Source organism: Oncorhynchus keta, chromosome 27 (genome assembly GCF_023373465.1).
Source record: "Oncorhynchus keta strain PuntledgeMale-10-30-2019 chromosome 27, Oket_V2, whole genome shotgun sequence".
NCBI lineage: Eukaryota > Metazoa > Chordata > Actinopteri > Salmoniformes > Salmonidae > Oncorhynchus > Oncorhynchus keta.
Window position 1 is genome coordinate 24071375 of NC_068447.1, and position 18908 is coordinate 24090282.

At 40.5% G+C, this 18908-nt stretch overlaps 1 protein-coding gene across 11 annotated transcripts; it reads right to left on the minus strand.

Annotated features, from left to right (window-relative positions):
• Positions 1-1040: 1040 nt before the first annotated feature.
• On the minus strand, positions 1041-15534 carry LOC118359632 (sodium- and chloride-dependent GABA transporter 1-like). Of its 11 annotated transcripts, XM_035738198.2 has the most exons (15): positions 15209-15534; positions 13769-14147; positions 13361-13492; positions 13074-13174; positions 12328-12437; positions 12038-12170; positions 11253-11387; positions 11045-11148; positions 9556-9680; positions 9303-9415; positions 5013-5144; positions 4482-4584; positions 3976-4076; positions 3502-3669; positions 1041-3303 (listed from the first exon to the last, which is right to left on the minus strand). In XM_035738198.2, the coding sequence occupies exons 2-15, from the start codon at positions 13995-13997 to the stop codon at positions 2791-2793; spliced, it is 2199 nt and encodes a 732-aa protein (XP_035594091.1). In that variant the 5' UTR covers positions 13998-14147; positions 15209-15534; the 3' UTR covers positions 1041-2790. The 11 variants fall into 11 exon arrangements, with proteins under 11 accessions (XP_035594091.1, XP_052337968.1, XP_052337967.1 ...); XM_052482008.1 differs by lacking the exons at positions 13074-13174; positions 13361-13492; positions 13769-14147; positions 15209-15534 and adding an exon at positions 13033-13045; XM_052482007.1 differs by lacking the exons at positions 13074-13174; positions 13361-13492; positions 13769-14147; positions 15209-15534 and adding an exon at positions 12992-13004.
• Between the last annotated feature and the right edge of the window lie 3374 nt (positions 15535-18908).

Consider the following 18908-nt stretch of genomic DNA (forward strand, 5'->3'; position numbering starts at 1 on the left):
CATGGTTGTTCTAAGCTCTCCAAAAGCCAAATGTTTTGGTTAGAAATGATTTATTGTAGTGAAAACATTGGCCTGGGCTACTGTTACCTTTGGCAGGATTTCTTTCCCCGGTATACTGAACAATGGATTTATATTGCATTTCTAGTCTCCCACCTGGTTCTATAGTACACCTCCAAGGTAATAGTAATTAACAATTGCCTTTATATGCTTTTCCGTTCTTGCTATATATTTGCTACAAATCCTTACATCATTTTTTCTAGATGACATTTTCTTAAGTGTGTAGATCTATTAATTACAAATATCATGACAAATATCTAGTCTCTCTTTTTAGAGATTCAAAACACTTGCCAATTACTACTCAGGGGTTTGATGCAGACTGAGCATACAAAACATCAGGAACACCTTGCTACTATTGAGTTCAACCACCGTTTGCCCTCAGAACAGCCTGAATTCGTCAGGGCTTGGACAATGTGTTGAAAGTGTTCCACACGGATGCTGGTACATGTTGACTCCAATGCTTCCCATAGTTGTATTAAGTTGGCTAGATGTCCTTTGGGTGGTGGACCTTTCTTGATACACATGGGAAACTATTGAGTGTGAAAAACCCAGCAGTGTTGCAGTTCTTGACACACTCAAACCGGTGCGCCTGGCACCCTACTACCATACCCCGTTCAAAGGCACTTAAATATTTTGTTTTTCCCATTCCCCCTCTGAATGGCACACATACATACACAATCCATGTCTCAATTCTCTCAAGGCTTAAAAATCTTTCTCTATCCTGTCTCCTCCCCTTCATCTACACTGATTGAAGTGTATTTAACAAGTGACATCAATAAGGGATCATAGCTTTCACCTGGATTCACCTGATCAGTCAATGTCATGGAGAGAGCAGGTGTTCCTGATGTTTTCTGTTTAGTATTTGAGAGGTCTATTATGGTGACCTAATTTCACAACATCAAAAGCTACTGTACAGCAAACACTACATTTTGCTTGAGCACAGTAATCAACAAATGCAGGACAGTTATTCATATTTTCTATAATTCTTTATTTTTTCAGCTTTTTCTTTTTTTATAACATGACAATCGTGCTTTATCATATGACACCATTTAAATACATATCATGTTTATATTTTGTTGTACATTAGGCAGTGAGACTGTTAAAAATATACAAAACAATATCATTTTTTACTAGACAGTTTCTATTTTTAATATAATCGTCAATGTCTTCATTGTCATCACCATTTTGTATATTTCTGTAAGATATGTGCTTTAGTTTCTGTGAAAATATTATTGCAGAAAACAGCAACTCCTTTCGAAATTTTTTCAACATTTTGACAATAACTTCCAATGTATTACAAACATTCACAGTTACATGTTTTACACAGTACAGTTTTACAACAAGGTTCCAGAGAAAACTGTGGTTGAGTAACTTTATACAAAAGTGACAGGACATGAACTGTAGCCATTTCACATTTTCACTTAGTTGTTTTGCTTTTCAAAGTAAACTTGTTTTGTTGGACCAAATGCTTTACACTATAGCTGCCATAGAAGCAAACTAGCATTGTCTTAACATGCCATGGCAAAAGTTAAAGCTTTGTGCTTTTCACTAGTAAAGCAAAGACAACGAAAAGACAATTAGAAACAGACAACTCTTCTACTGGCCTGCACCTATACATCTACATATGTATTGCTGAATACATACTGATCAAACTATAATTGATCATTACACATAAGAGTGAACAAAAAAGGACTATCTTTAAACATAGAGTTGGTCCAATATTGTTTTCTAGCATACAAAGTGATTTTCTGGAGATCAGCCGAATCATGCAAACAGACTATGGCTTGGCATAAATTGGTTGATAACTGGCTTAAAGCCTTCTCTGTTCTCGTTTTGGATCTTTCAGGAGACATTTTGGAATTTTATCGGATGTACTGAGGAAAGCATGCAAAAAAGTAAACAGGATTGACTGTCAACATTAAGGGATAGTCAATGTTTGTAAATCACTTTTCTATACCCTGTGCTTTTGCATTTTATGTACTTTTTTGATACCCTGTGCTTCGCAAACTGAACACTGCATGGCATAGATAGTTCTTGCTTTCGTCTGCCTACAATTTTGGTCCTCGGTCACAACACTGATAGTAGAAAACATCCTAAAAATAATTCAAAAAATGTTTCAATCACATAAAAGTTTTTAAAAAATACAAAAAATGGTGATAAAATAACAGTCTCTCTCACACAGAAAATATTTTGCAACATTAATACTGGATAAATCCAGGGTTCATAGACTTTAAACTTCTTATTGGCATTGTGCTTCTTCATCAGAGTTCCCTCATTGCCATGTGGCCTGTAATCAGCCCCACAGAGTGCAAGTAAGGCTTAGTAAACAACCACAATAATTTGACCCCGACCATTTTTTTCACCAGAACTTCATCTCTACTATAGTCACACTGTATTTACTTGGTTCATGAAGATATTCAACAAATTGCTATTCTACATTTTCAATCGTTTTTTTTCTCTCACAGTATTACACAGTATGCTTACATATTTTTTTTACCCAGATTACAGTAGATTTTGTGAACACTAACAGTCTTTGATTTTTGTATTTGTAATGCATACCAATAAAAAAAACATCAGCGTGTTGGCTTTACAAATGCAGAAAAATTAAACATGATTTTTAAATCCGGTTTGATCAGATATTGCCCATGGAGGTAGGTGAATCAATTAAAATCTTGGAAGTCCTTGGTAATGTTCGACGTTGACTGCACTTTCTCCATGAGGGTTCTGCCTTGTCTAGACATTGGCCTCTGCGTTGGTTAGGTTGGTAAGGTTGGTTGAGTTGGTTGAGCTCGCTATATTGAGTGGTGGGATGGCTGGCTCAGTTGGTGTTGCGCTAACTGGATTGGGTGGTGGGCTGGTAGGGCTGGTTCGGTTGGCTGGAGTGATAGGGACGGTAGGGACGGTAGGGACGGTAGGGACGGTTGGGACGGTCAGACTGGTTGGATTCACAGGGCTAGCCAGAGTAACTGGAATGGCTGGAGGTGTTGGGCTGGCCGGGACTGCAGCAACCGGGCTTGTAGCAGTTGAGTTGGCAGGACTAGCTGGGTTGCCAGAACTAACCGGGTTGCCAGAACTAGCTGGGTTGCCAGGGCTTGCTGGGTTGGCAGGGCTAACTGGGTTGGCCAGGTTAGCTGGGTTGGCCGGGTTAGAAGGACTAGCTATGTTGGTCTCCGCAACCACTGCCTCAGGCCCATTCTCCTGTGGCCGTCGAACCACTGCAGGCGGTTGAAACATTATCTGCAGGCGCTGAGAAAAATTCACAACAAAACAGTTCATTAGGTAACACAATGAGTGCAACTCTAACATGTCCAGAGAGGAGAACCTGACTGACATGTTTGTTTTTTATCATTAAGGTTACATATCAGTCATCACCAAATTGAATTGATTCTCTTGCACTTAGAGAAACGGGAGAACTATATCCATAATCATTATCGTGTCACTTACCTCTTTCCAGGTGCCCTTGAGTCCGAGATACATGTAGACCATGTAACCAGGAATGAGGACCATGGAGGACAGAGCCATGAGCCAGCCCACTCCCTGGCCCCAGGCGGGGAACACGTAGTTGTTCAAGGTGAGAGGAACCATTTGGACTGCACTGAACAGGAACACCCCCTGTGGGAGACATGGTACGATCCTTATTAATCCCGACACCACAGCTTCTTAGGCACTTTCTGTCTCTGTCTCAGAATTGCTTGAGGCCGGTCAGTGACTGATTGATTTATTTTATTTGACAGTAAAAAATAATAGATATATACACACAGTACAAAGCTTTTTTTTTTTTTTTTACCTGACCAGGATTGCACAATATAGTTGGCCGTTATTTCCATTGTGGTCCCTATTATCATTATTCATGTTATTGGTTATTTTCATTTTTCATGCCATGATGTTGTATTGGATTTGTATGGTTGTACTACTTACAGCCACGATGAGAGGAGTGAAACAGACCCAGCACAGCTTCCACCATATACAGGGCTTGTAGCCAATCATCTCCTGGATGTTGTCATAGAACTTGTTCACACCTGTGAGCCAAATGAATACATGATCAAAGTATTCAAATTCAATTTCTTCCAATTTTACCGCTAGTCTGCCGTGAATTGTGATGAGGAAGGAGAGTTGGTGTAGTGTAGGACACGTTAGCAGAGTTGAAATCCCAGGGGTTGAAGTTGGACTGATGTCTTTGGACAGGTGTGAGGTTATTCTATCATTCAACTGTACCTAGACCATCTAGTTCATTCATTGTTCATCCCCTCACTTTAGGAACAGAGAGAAAACGCTTTAATTTCTTTTTCACAAATCTTACTTGAGGATATATCACTGTAGCAGGTCATTTTGTCATGTTGAAATAGGGTGTTTCTGATGTATACTATTCACTGCAATAATGTAGCTACTGTGTGTATTTGATGTTGCCTAGAGACTCTACCTACCATAGAACCAGGATATGGAGATGCACTCAAAGAAGACCAGGAAGAGCAGGCACATCCCACTGGCAGAATAGTAGTCGAAGAGCTTGAACACGTACAGGCCTCCCTAGTGACACAACACAGATGGATGAGTCACAGTACCAAAAGAACCCATATGCAGTGGTCTGTGGTCTCTACATTATATCAATGTCCTTATCTCAGATGGAAAAATGAGTGTTGGGATCTGATTTCAACAGCATGTGTAATCAAACAAACAGAATGGTCTAAACAAATATTTTTTTTTCAATAAATTAAATTAAACAGCAATAGTGTTATCCAATGTAATTCACATTTTCTATCAACTACTGTATCATTGAGCTTGGAGGTTTAACTGGTTGGTCAATGGCATTAGTGGAATTGACACAGTGACGTGAGAAAGAGAGTGAGAGAGAGAGAGAGAGAGAGAGAGAGAGAGAGAGAGAGAGAGAGAGAGAGAGAGAGAGAGAGAGAGAGAGAGAGAGAGAGAGAGATAGCGTGTTATGTGGTGTGCTGTACCTGTGTGATGTTGGACAGGCCGATCAGGTAGGAGACCAGGCAGACAGCAGCGATGAAGAGCTCCCTCCTGCCCCTCAGTGCCCTGGGAAACTCATCCACCAGAGCTGTTATAAAGCCCTCCACTGTGCAGAACTACAAACACACACACAAAATGGGGGACACTCAGCTAAAAAGGGGAGATATTTACAGTACTTTCCTTAGTATCTATGCAAGGCATCACTTCATGTTTAATCTATAATTGATCATCTTGTTCCTATTTGTAATTTTTTCACAATAAATACATTTTTATCAACTGCATACTTTGTTAAATTGTTATTTATTTCTTTTTTAAGTAAAAAATTACCAAAAAAGTGCACTGGTAATTGGAAATTACAGGGACATGGATCCCTAGAAGGATAGCATCACTGTTGTACATTCATTTGACTGATTGGGCAAATATAAATTTGTTTATTTATAACATGGTGGTCCATGTATGGTATGATAACCATGTAACCAAGATGACGGATATTCATGGATTATATTGAATTAATTCAGATCATGGAAAGCATACATTGTAATAACCAACATATTATCCAGAACTAACTATATAAATGGTAGAGAAAAAAATATATACATTTCATTTTGTAAATATATACATGGACCACCATGTTATATATATACAGTGTTATATATATACAGTGCATCCCACCCACTTGGCATTCTCTCAACCAGCTTCATGAGGTAGTCATTGAGAGAATGCCAAGAGTGAGCAAAGCTGTCATCAAGGCAAAGGGTAGCTATTTGAAGAATCTGAAATATAAAATATATTTAGATTTGTTTAACACTTTTTTTGTTACTACATGATTCCACATGTGTTATTTCATAGTCTTCACTATTATTCTACAATGTAGAAAATAGTAGAAATAAAGAAATCCCTTCGATCAGGTTCAAGTCAGGCTCTGGCTGTACCACTCAAGGACATTCAGAGACTTGTCCTGAAGCCAGTTCAGCATTGTCTTGTCTGTGTGCTTAGGGTCGTTGTCCTGTTAGAAGGTGAACCTTCACCCCAGTCTGAGGTTCTGAGTGCCCTGGAGCAGGTTTTCCTCAAGGATCTCTCTGTACTTTCCTCTGTTCATCTTTCCCTCGAACCTGACTAGTCTCCCAGTCCCTGCCACTGAGAAACATCCCCACAGCATTATGCTGCCACCACCATGTTTCACTGTAGGGATGGTATTGGCCAGGTGATGAGCGGATTCTGGTTTCCTCCAGATGTGACGCTTGGCATTCAGGCCAAAGAGTTCAATCTTGGTTTCATCAGACCGGGGAGAATCTTGTTTCTCATGTCTGAGAGTCCTTTAGTTGCCTTTTGGCAAACTCCAAGTGGGCTGTCATGTGCCTTTTTCTGAGGAGGCTTCCGTCTCGCCACTCTACCATAAAGGCCTGATTGGTGGTGCTGAAGAGATAGTTGTCCTTCTGGAAGGTTCTCCCATCTCCAAAGAGGAACTATGTAGCTCTGTCAGAGTGACCATCAGGTTCTTGGTCACCTCCTTGACCAAGGCCCTTCTCCCCCGATTTCTCAATTTGGCCAGTTCTAGGAAGAGTCCTGGTGGTTCCAAACTTCTTCCATTTAAGAATGATGGAGGCCACTGTGTTCTTGGGGACCTTCAGCGCTGCAGAATTGTTTTGGTACCCTTCCCCAGATCTGTGCCTCGATTCAATTCTGTCATCGGAGCTCTACGGACAATTCCTTAAACCTCATGGCTTGGTTTTTGCTCAGACATGATTTGGGATCTTATATAGACACGTGTGTGCTTTCCCAAATCATGTCCAATCAATTGAATTTACCACAGGTGGACTCGAATCAAGTTGTAGAAACATGTCTAGGATGATCAATGGAAATAGAATGCACCTGAGCTCAATTTCGAGTCTCATAGCAAAGGGTCTGAATATTTATGTAAATTAAGTATTTCTGATATTTATTTTGAATTAATTTGCAAAAAATAATTAAAAGCCTGTTTTCACTTTGCCCTTGTGGGGCAAAATGTAACAAAGTGTGGATAAAGTCAAGAGGTCTGAGTACACTATCTTTTAATTTCACCTTGATTTAACTTGGCAAGTCAGCTAAGAACAAATTCTTATTTACATTGATGGCCTACCTGCCTTTTTCAGGGGCAGAATGACAGATTTTTACTTTGTCAGATCAGGGATTCGATCTAGCAACCTTTCGGTTACTGGCCCAACGCGCTAACCACTAGGCTACCTGCCGCCCCATGACCAAACGTATGTGTACACCTGCTGAACATCTCACTCCAAAATCATGGGCATTAATATGGAGTTGGTTCCCCCTTTGCTGCTATAACAGCCTCCAATCTTCTGGGAAGGCATTCCGCTAAATGTTGGAACATTGCTGCATGGATTTGCTTCCATTCAGCCACAATAGCAATTTAAGGTCAGGCACTGATGTTGGGTGATTAGGCATGGTTCACAGTCGGCATTCCAATTCATCCCAAAAGTGTTCGATGGGGCTCTGTGCTGGGCAGTCAAGTTCTTCCACACCGATCTCGAAAAAACTTTTCTGTATTGACATCACTTTGTGCACGAGGGCATTCCCATGCTGAAACAGGAAAGAGCCTTCCCCAAACCTTTGCCACAAAGTTGGAAGCACACAATCATCCATAATGTCATTGTATGCTGTAGAGTTAAATGTATCCTTCATTGGAACTGAGGGGCCTAGCCTGAACCATGAAAAACAGTCCCAGACCATTATTCCTCCTCCACCAAACTTTACAGTTGGCACTATGCATTCGGGCAGGTAGTATTCTGGCATCTGCCAAACCCAGATTCGTCCATCAGACTGCAAGATGGTGAAGCATGATTCATCACTCCAGAAAACAAGTTTCCACTGCTCCAGAGTTCAATGGCGGTGAGCTTTACACCACTACAGCCGACGCTTGGCATTGCGCATGGTGATCTTAGGCTTGTGTGCAGCTGCTCGACCATGGACACCCATTTCATGAAGCTCCTTGCAAACAGTTATTCAATCAATCAAATGTATTTATAAAGCCCTTTTTACATCAGCTGATGTCACAAAGTGCTATACAGAAACCCAGCCTAAAATCCCAAACAGCAAGCAATGCAGATGTAGAAGCACGGTGGCTAGGAAAAACTCCCTCGAAAGGCAGGAACCTAGGAAGAAACCGAGAGAGGAACCAGGCTCTGAGGGGTGGCCAGTTCTCTTCTGGCTGTGCCGGGTAGAGATTATAACAGTACATGGCCAAGTTCTTCAAACTTACTTATTGTGCTGAGGTTGCTTCCAGAGGCAGTTTGGAACTTGGTAGTGAGTGTTGCAACCGAGGAAAGACTAATTTTATTCACTACAAGCTTCAGCACTCTGTGGTTCTGTTCTGTGAGCATGTGTGGCCTACCACTGCACGGCTGAGCTGTTGTTGCTCCTAGACATTTCCACTTCACAATAACAGCACTTACAGTTGACCGGGGCAGCTCTAGCAGGGCAGACATTTGACAAACTGACTTGTCGGAAAGGTGGCATTCTATGACGGTACCACGTTGAAGATCACTGAGCTCTTCAGTAAGGCCATTTTACTGCCAATGTTTGTCTATGGAGATTGCATGGCGGTGTGCTCGATTTTATACACATGCCAGCAACGGGTGTGGCTGAAATAGCCTAATCCACTAATTGGAAGGGGTGTCCACATACTTGTGTATATATAGTGTATTTCCATTTGTTTTTAAGCACTAGCAACCCCATTTTGGCAGCGACCTCGAAAATATAACTGTAACATGTCATATAGCCATTTATCTTGCTGACCCATTACATTTCCATTACAAAAATAGTCAGAGCGCAAGTGTGCAATGTTATGATTTATCTGTTTTGTGTAAACGGGAGTAGCAGCATTTAGCATAATTGCTAGCAGACTCAGTGGCCTTAGAGTTAGGCTACCCAAATATCATACACAAGCTGAAAGCATGAGAACAGAGCACCCGGGGGCAGAGAGAGAGGTGATATAGTTGCATTAAAAGGAGTTGACTGTAAAAGTCAAGGCTCAGCTACAGTGTATCTGTCCACTAGGGAAAAAAATCTATTAGCCAGTGTGCTTCTCCTGTGGAGAGACCAGAGAAAACCAGTGTCATATATACCTGTGCTAACACATTTAGGTCAGAACCTAAGTAGCCTGGTCCCAGATCTGTAGGTGCTTTAGCCAGCTCCCCTGACAAGGCATGACAACAATAGTGAGAGGATTGGGCTAAAACCCCAACAGATCTGGGAGCAGTCAATGAAAACAGCCTTACCTGACTGTCAATCCCCAGCATCAGCAGCATGGAGAAGAACAGGATAGCCCAGAGAGGAGAAATAGGCAGCTGGGTCACAGCCTCGGGGTATGCCAGAAAAGCGAGGCCTGGACCTGCATACCAAACACACAACACACCGCATTAGCTCGCTGTTCTCCGGGCTACATTTCTCTGTGTGGATTGAGGCAGTGAGCAGGAGTCAGAATAGACAACATTACTCCCCTATTGTGCTCTGAGGGAGCATTGAGTTTACCTGAAGCTGCGACTTCTTGTATTGGTCTGTTAGTCACATTCGCCATGAAGCCCACAATAGAGAAGATGACCAGGCCCGCAAACATGCTGGTGAAGGAGTTGATGCAGCACACAATGATAGAGTCTCTGGGGAAAGGAAACATGAAAACGTCCTGTTGTCAGATTTTAAGGTGATCTGTGATCTCTTTTGTAACATCATCATGGATTCCTAAAAAGGCCCTTCTCAGGAGAGAGAGAGTTGATTCCTTATTATTACTGAGTGGAAAACATATAAAAAAACATAAAACCGCTTAGTAACATATTTATATTGGCCACATAAGGTGTGCACTGAGATTGTAAAAATATGTGCAATTTACTTTTTGTACAGCATTCCAATGGGGAACAATGTTATTTTTTCCAAAAAAGTTTAATGTCACAGTAATACCTAAATATTAAATAATGCAATGTCCATTTCTAATGAATGTCAAGCCCCTATTTGAGTTTTCCAAAATCAATCCTTATTTACAAACCTAATTGCATCATATAAAGTGTGGCCTGTAGCTAAATAATATTGGGTCGCTAATAAACAACAAGTAAATTGAAATAAACGCAAGCTGAGTCTGCATCATTATATAACTGATGAGCAATTTGTGTGACCTAGAACCATGGATGTGCTGTTTGGGGAAGAGGTTGTGAAATTGTTGGCTAATTGTATTTGATGTATACTACAACATCCAAAGCCATGTGAAGGGCCCCATATGAGACTGAATTATAGCATACCGAACAAAAATATGAACACAACATGTAAAGGTGTTGTTCCCATGTTTCAAGAGTTGAAATAAAAGATCCAGAAATGTTCCATATGCACAAAAAGCTTATTTCTCTCAAATGTTGTGCACAAATTTGTTTACATCCCTGTTAGTGAGCATTTCTCTTTTGTCAAGATAATACATCCACCTGACAGGTGTGGCATATCAAGAAGTTCATTAAACAGCAGGATCATTACCCAGGTGCACCTTGTGCTGGGGACAATAAAAGGCCATGTTTAACCACACCAGCCCAGGACCTCCACAGCCGACTTCTTCCCCTGTGGGATCGTCTGAGACCAACCACTCAGACAACCGATGAAACTGAAAAGTATTTCTGTCTATAATAAAGCCCTTTTGTGGGAAAACTCATGATTGGCTGGGCCTGGCTCCCCAGTGGGTGAGCCTATGCCCTCACAGGACCACACATGGCTGTGCCCCTGCCCAGTCATGTGAAATCCATTTAAATTGACTGATTTCCTTATATGAACTGCAACTCAGTAAAATAATTACATTTATATTTTTGTTCAGTATACTTTATCGATTGTAATAACATTGATTTAGGCTTCTCATTGTACATGGCTGATAGTAAGGTCCACTTTACAGTCACATTTACTGTTAAGGTATACTGGTCGAATTGTTGCCTTTTCAGGTCTTGTCTGATACATTATATTTCCATTTAATAGAAGCCGACCTCCATCTTACCTGTAAACATTATTATTAAAAGGGTTATAGCTGCCAAGAGCTATCAGTGAGCCCAGTCCCAAACCGTAGGAGAAAAATATCTGAGTGGCAGCATCCAGCCATACCTGACAAGGGGAGAGAACCATTTAGCTGTTTGACAAAGGGGCTGAAAATGAATGACTCCCATACAGGTATTTGTCTTACAAAGAATGAGAAATTCATTCAGTACCTCAGATTCTTTTAGTTTTTCAAAGTTAGGGGTGATATAGAAGAGAATTCCATCCATAGCTCCAGGTAGAGTCACTCCACGGCAGAACAGAATGAAAAGCATGAAATAGGGGTACGTGGCCGAGAAGTACACAACCTAGAAAGTCAAATAAATGAGTCACCATCAGCAGGAAATTAATGCATGTTAACACTGTCAAGTGCAGATGCGCTATACGCCATTGAATTAACACATTTGCAATTCAGTCTCTTCTTAAACAAAGGCCTTTTCTTTAGAGAGGAATACCAATGGATTTATTGTCCTCCAATCTCTCGCACAGAGAACAGAAAAAAAGAGAAGAAAATAAATAACAGAAATCCAGTCAAGAAATGTTGTGGTTTTGTGACCACAACAAATGTTATTTTCTATGATCACATGACACATTCGATTTCCAAATCGTAGCAACACCAGGGAGTAACATTGTTCCAACTGAGGGTAAGAGAAATGGGAAACAAACTGATTTTAGAGGGCTTGTTCACTCCTCCTCCTCATCATCAAATTTCTCCCCAATTTTCTGTATCAGGAGAATTGGAATTAGAGAAGGGCCCATGAGCCTGAATATGATTACTGAACATGAGGGTTTGATGTCTCTCCTCTCATTCTAAAAGTCTATCTGGGCAATAGTCAGTGCAATATAAATGATTGATTAAGGTGATATGACAACGATTAATATTGCATCACTGTCACACATTGGATGACAGAGAGCTTTTGCATACACCTAAATCAGCCATGAGAAACCAATCTCTTACCTTGCCAGTCCAGCTCACCCCTTTCCAGATACAGAAGTACACTAGGACCCAAGCGATGGCCAGTGTTATTGCCAGTGGAGCTCGGATCTGCCCTGGTTTTTCCAAGCCATCGGTCATTTGATGCATGTTGCGCCTATAAGATCAGAGAGAGTAACAACAAGACTATTATACAGACTGGGAGAATGCTTTGCAGCAAAGGAAATGTCCTTTTATACTTCTCAAGCAGCCATGCAGGGTACTGTAATGCTGAGCTGAAGCAAACATTTTTTTAAAAGCAGCTAGTGTCTTACTCCCAAAACTCCATCACCGCGCTGGTAAGATTGGTGTTATCAACTATACTGTAGTTTGAGTAACACTTTTCTGTGTTCCATGGATTGCCACATGAGCTCCATGGAAGTTCCTGAAAAACAGAAGGATAATGTAAAAAAACGGAAGGGTAATGTATGCTTTCCTCCTTGACACAATGAGAGATCTCACATGGCATCAACAAGCATGTTACAATCCTCAGAAAGCATAGATCAAAGCTGGAACACATGTTTGTCTCATCCCCATGTGGTTTGTAAGTGGTAAAGGTGTGGTAATTATAGTGGTAAAGGAGTTGTAGGTGGTAAATGTGTGGTACTTACAGTGGTAAAGGAGTTGTATGAGGTAAAGGTGTGGTACTTACAGTGGTAAAGGAGTTGTAGGAGGTAAAGGTGTGGTACTTACAGTGGTAAAGGAGTTGTAGGAGGTAAAGCTGTGGTACTTACAGTGGTAAAGGAGTTGTAGGAGGTAAAGGTGTGGTACTTACAGTGGTAAAGGAGTTGTAGGAGGTAAAGGTGTGGTACTTACAGTGGTAAAGGAGTTGTAGGAGGTAAAGGTGTTGTACTTACAGTGGTAAAGGAGTTGTAGGAGGTAAAGGTGTGGTACTTACAGTGGTAAAGGAGTTGTTGGTGGTAAAGGTGTGGTACTTACAGTGGTAAAGGAGTTGTAGGAGGTAAAGGTGTGGTACTTACAGTGGTAAAGGAGTTGTAGGAGGTAAAGGTGTGGTACTTACAGTGGTAAAGGAGTTGTAGAGATAGTAAATGGCCCAGGCAATGATGACAATGTAATAAATGTTAAGCCAGAAGGCCAGGACAGCTGCTGCAAGGCCAACACCTATGAGATGGAAATTGATGACATTTTTTTGTGCATGCTCCTAATGCTCCAACATATTCATAGAGACTTACAGAAGAACATAAAGATCGGTGCACAAGGGACCACCTGACTACCAGGAATTTGATTTGATACAAAAAAAAATGTTTTAGACATACAGTAAGAGCATTGCATGAGTAGAATGTATACCTTTGAATACGGGAGCCAGTTTCCAGACTCCAAGCCCACCAATTGAGGTGTATTGACCAAGAGCCGTCTCCAGCAGGAACAGGGGCATCCCAGCAAATATGAGTGTCAAAAAATAGGGGATCAAGAAGGCTCCTGCATAGACACAAGTAAATCAAACCAAATATAAATGTTCCAAATAAAACGACACATAAGCAATTGAATGTTACTTACAGCCCACTGTGGAAGCTAATTGGAATCTTATTCAATTAGGAAATGAAAAATGCATGTCTGTGCTCTTACACAAGGGACATTGTGGTAATCACTTTTCATAATAATTAGGGTTCTCAATATTGACTAAGCACTTAGGCCTACTTAAGAGTGAAATGAGCTTATATGTAGGTGATATGACTTTTTAAAAATCGTGTTTACCTCCACCGTTTTTTCCACAGAGATATGGAAATCTCCATACGTTGCCCAGTCCAATTGCATAACCTACACACGACAGTAGGAAATCGAATCGCCCTCCCCATGTTTCTCTTTCGGGAAGATCCTTTTTGGTATTTTCCCCTTTCACGTCCAGTGACTTGGGTTTGTCATTAGTTGCCACTTCGTTAAGTTCTGTTACTTGTCCATCTGCTTTGGTGCCGTTGGTAGCCATGTCTTTCGATGTGTCAGTGGTCCTGGCCTTTGAAAGGGGAGCTTCAGCACCAGTCCACGCAGACAGCAGCTTCGCGGTTTTTGGCCAAAACCTCTGAACCAAATGTTTGAAAGCAGGTGATGGCTATAGGGACAGTCTGTTGCCGTTAACCTGGAATCGGTGAATACAGTGATTGGTCGGTTTTTGTGTGCTCAAATTGGGAAATTGATTAAACAACATGATGACGTTTACAACATATTTGCTACAGAATGGGACTGTTCAATACACACCTTGGCTTTTGTAAATTACTGAAAATAAAATGCATTTTGAAAGTTATATTTTTTCGATCGACTCCACTCTAGACACCAATAAACGTCTGACCAAATATATGCAATGCAGAGTCTAAAACACAAGAATGCTATAAAAAATAATAATGGCACATTAATGATGGCACAGGACTTTTCCACCCATATAACAACGCATACGATAGGTTTGTACGTAGATTGTTTATTGGCTATGAAGCCTACTTCTCCCACCCACAATATTCTTACAATCAAACCAACACAATTTGCAAATGAATACAGTCCAATGTCGAGAATGCACATCACCGAATGCATCATTACTTGCAAAGAAAACAACTTTCAGACATTGTTATTATCCAAGCCACCGAGCTCACGCGCAAAACGCAACATCGCAACATAACATTCGACAATTACATATGCACATCCAATCTGAAAGAGCAACAATTACGCCGTGCAACTGACACATGCAGATACGCTTACTAATTACCTATGCACTACCTATGCACTGATTTAAGTAGACAGAAAAGACGACAGCAATATCTCAACCAAACTGGATCACAATTGCATTGGGGAGACAAAGGAATACCCAAAGCGTAAAGATTTACGCACCAGGCTGCACGAATGACATTCGAGGAATAGAGAACCAAACGCACTCCTATATAACAAAAACATGTACACAGTTATATGAACCATTCAATCAACCAGGAGAGCCGTCTATTCTGCATTTAATTGGCTATAAAACAAGGTGTATTTTCTTAATTACCTAAAGTCATTATGGTTACAACAGTTCCATACTGTCACGTTAAACTACCGTTAAATCATCGTCTTGCTTGTTGCTTTATCCCTGACTATAAACGATTCACGTAATTGTCAAAGCGGGAAACGCATTGGTAGGGAATTCACACACATCAAATAATCTAATTTACTCACAATGAAGCTGCGCTCTCTGCCACCGAGGATGTGCTGTCTGCCACAAATCTCGAAACGAGGTATCCGTAGATTCCCTCTGAAGTTGTAAACTTCCAGTTTTACTTGGAACATAAAGATATTGTTTTTCCATTAAAAGACTTGGAACAAGCGCCACAAGTGTCCTAGAGGAGAGCGCACACGTATCCCGCTGCCAGGAGCTGTCCAGCGGCAAGGTGGCTAAATCAACACGAGAAGCAGCCGCTTCGCCTTGTGCGACTGTCTACCGTCAACAACCAGAAACGTTGGGGGGAGCACAATTCTCAATTCCCATCTACATAGCGTCAATGTCATCTGAAAGTCGACCCCCCCCCCCCTGTACACATCCAACACTGGCATGGCGATGGAGCATGTTGTCTCAATATTTCATGACATTTTGTTTTCTCTGTTTTACTAATGGTCAAATTCTGACAAATTCTAAAGCAGTGGTCAGATTTAGTTGACTTGAGATTCACCACTAGGCTAACAAGCAAGGTTATCCGACGATATTGCACCTTTTAAGTGGAAGTGGTCAATAACCTATTGACCACCTTTTTTGACACTACATTTACAATGTCACGATCTTCAAATTGAGGGAAATTCGAAAACACCTTATTCCCAGCCCCCAACCCCCAAATATGTCACCCCAACACAGCCCAACCCTACTCAAATGAACTGTAATCTCGGAGTGTAAAATGCAAACAGGTCGAGGGCAGTGTTTGCACGATAAGCATATTTGGAAGCTGAGGCCAGTCGGCGGATGCCTGCTTTCTGACAAGTGTGAAAAGCGAGCCCGTCAATAAAGGGAGGGCTGTAATCGATTTAGCCTACAGTCTCCAGAAATGAACGGATGATGTAAGAGGAATAAACTTACCCAGTGAAGAATAATTTAACTCACAAATTCAAATAAATGTGTGTCTTCAAGCTGTACAATTGAAACTGCAAGACAATTTACAGATGTGGTTGTCCTAAACGTGAATACAGCATGCCAAACGGAGTTTGAGCTGAAGTATCTTGTTTTTAAATAATTTTTTTTGTAACCATAGAAATAAATAAGGCAAAAGGAAAACAACATTAGCCTCTATGGACTTCTTCACAAAAACACGTTTTGACTTCAGTGGTAAGTCCTATATTACAATATTATTGTACCCTGATGCAGGTCAAGAATCAACTGCATTGAAAGTATTCCGAAAGAGGAAGAAAACTTTATCATCATACATAGATCAAGTTTTTTTTATATACATATATATCGATATTTTTTCCCCATATCAGGTCAGTGAAAAAAGTTTTTGGGGTAAAATAGACACTGCATAATTGATGAGATTGTGGTTGACAGCTATTTCTTATTATTGCCTGAATTCTGTTGAAGCATACCAGGTTAAGTCATTTTTGTCGGCATTCCCTGCGACATATTTTTCACAAAACAAAGAAGCAAGAGTTCTCACTTTGTTGTTATTTTATGTTGTCATAATACTACCTTGAATAGTTTAAAATGTCAGTATTTTATCCATATAAAAAAATGGTGAGACAAATTTGTGAGACAGTTTCTATTGAAAGGCATTTAACTAATTTTACTAAGTTGTGTAAAATGTGGTGAATGTAGTCCATTGCTAGAAGTGAGTCCCCAGTAAGATCAGGGGCATTATGGTGGTAGAGTAGAGTACAGTGGAGTATGAATGTTCCCATCCTATTCAGACAGTGAAAACAGAGTGGCTGAGAGGGCAGCAGATGGTAAACCAATGAGGGGTGAACTAACCCACTAAATGATAACACATGAAATGTAGCATTAAAATCCCATCTGGGTTGCCTGCCCTCCTGACATGGAGTGTGAAACCTGACACGTATTTATACTACTGCTGGTACAACACAAAGACATGTCAACGACTGGTGACACTGGTGACATGACTGCTCTCTCTATTGACCTCTGAACCCTTTGGTTTTTTATTCCTCTCAACTCTGGGTTCCATTCTCAGAGCCCCGAGGGTTCCACTTTGACTAGGCAGTATGGCTGTGTGGTTCCACTCCATGAACCCCCCTGCATGTTCCATTATTATGCATGTTCCATTTTGCATGTTCCATTATGCATGTTCCATTATGCATGTTCCATTAGCTGGAGATTATATGCAGTGCCCTTACATGTATTGGCATTATGTGATCCTCTTCGGTGATTGATCATTACCAACATCATGAGGTCTTCTGTTCCCCTCTTATTCACAAAGACATACTGAACAAGTCTATGATCAGTGTGTGCCAGGTCAATTATTTCAATAACGCAATATGTGAAAATGACAAAATTGTATATTTTCTATTCTATAATTTATCCTATTAAATGATCTGTGATTACTGATTGCATTTTACAGCAAGCAAATATATCAATGTATGAACCTACTGTATGAAACTGTGAAAATGGCTAATGCCAATAAAATTCCACCAAATAATAAACATCTTATGATTAAACGCAAAGATAGAGGATTTGGAAATGTAGATAAGCTTTCTCTCATTTTAATACATTGAATAATTCAATAATGAGACCATTCAACTGACAAAGATAACCTCTGTAAATGAATCAATAAGAAAAACTTAGGCATATTGAATGTTAATGTTGACACATCGGAAAGGGTTTATCTATAATCTTGGAAATAAAATGATCAGCATCTAAAATTGAAGCTTGTTGAAAATGATTTTATTTTGGATTAAAATGCAAATGTTAGATTTGATCCCGCCATTGTCAACATCCATATAACTCCAATGATGTTACATAATTCCTTCACCCATGATGATGCCAACAGTGTAACAAATGCATTTGATTGATATTTGTTCCTTCATACTTCTAAACAACCTTACATTCACATCTGTGTTGTATTGTTCTGTACAGTGCTTGATGTGAGATCAGAGCATCGTCTTCAGTTTGATTTTTCTGTCCCAATACTTCCTTCCAACAATCAGCAATTTGAGGTCACAAACAAGCTGATTACCATGATGATGAGTCATTAGTATGCTAATCATAAGCATTCCACATATTTTATTCATATTGTTACAGACTTGTTTATCTCTGTACTGCCAAAAATGTACACAGATTTCAGTGTTTTATGTTTTTGAAAGTTAAGGTATAAGAGCTTATCCCTGGAAAACCCCTGCTAAGGAGAATCTTCCATTGAACTGGTCTCAGCACATACAACACCGCTGATTAAATATAAACATCCCTTCAAACGCAAATTGAACTCCCTGCTAGTGGTGATATACCTCAGTAAACATGCTAAGAAATTAAATATTCTCAAACAAATAATACATTCTCCCATTCGTCTGTGCCTCCTCCAGTACCATTTGTTTAGCATGACCTAAATTGGTGCGAAGTGGATGCCTCAGCAGCTCTGTCTCGCCACACACACACACACACACACACACACACACACACACACACACACACACACACACACACACACACACACACACACACACACACACACACACACACACACACACACACACACACACACACACACACACACACACACACCACACACACACACACACACACACATAGAGCTGCTGAGGGCAGTTTTATGCAAACAAAAAAGCTTTCTTATATACCATAGCTTAAAATAGTCTTGAACTCTGTGTTCAAGCCGCAAGGAGTAGGTTGACCAATCATATTCAGGGAGTATGGAGGGAAGCGTCAATCAGA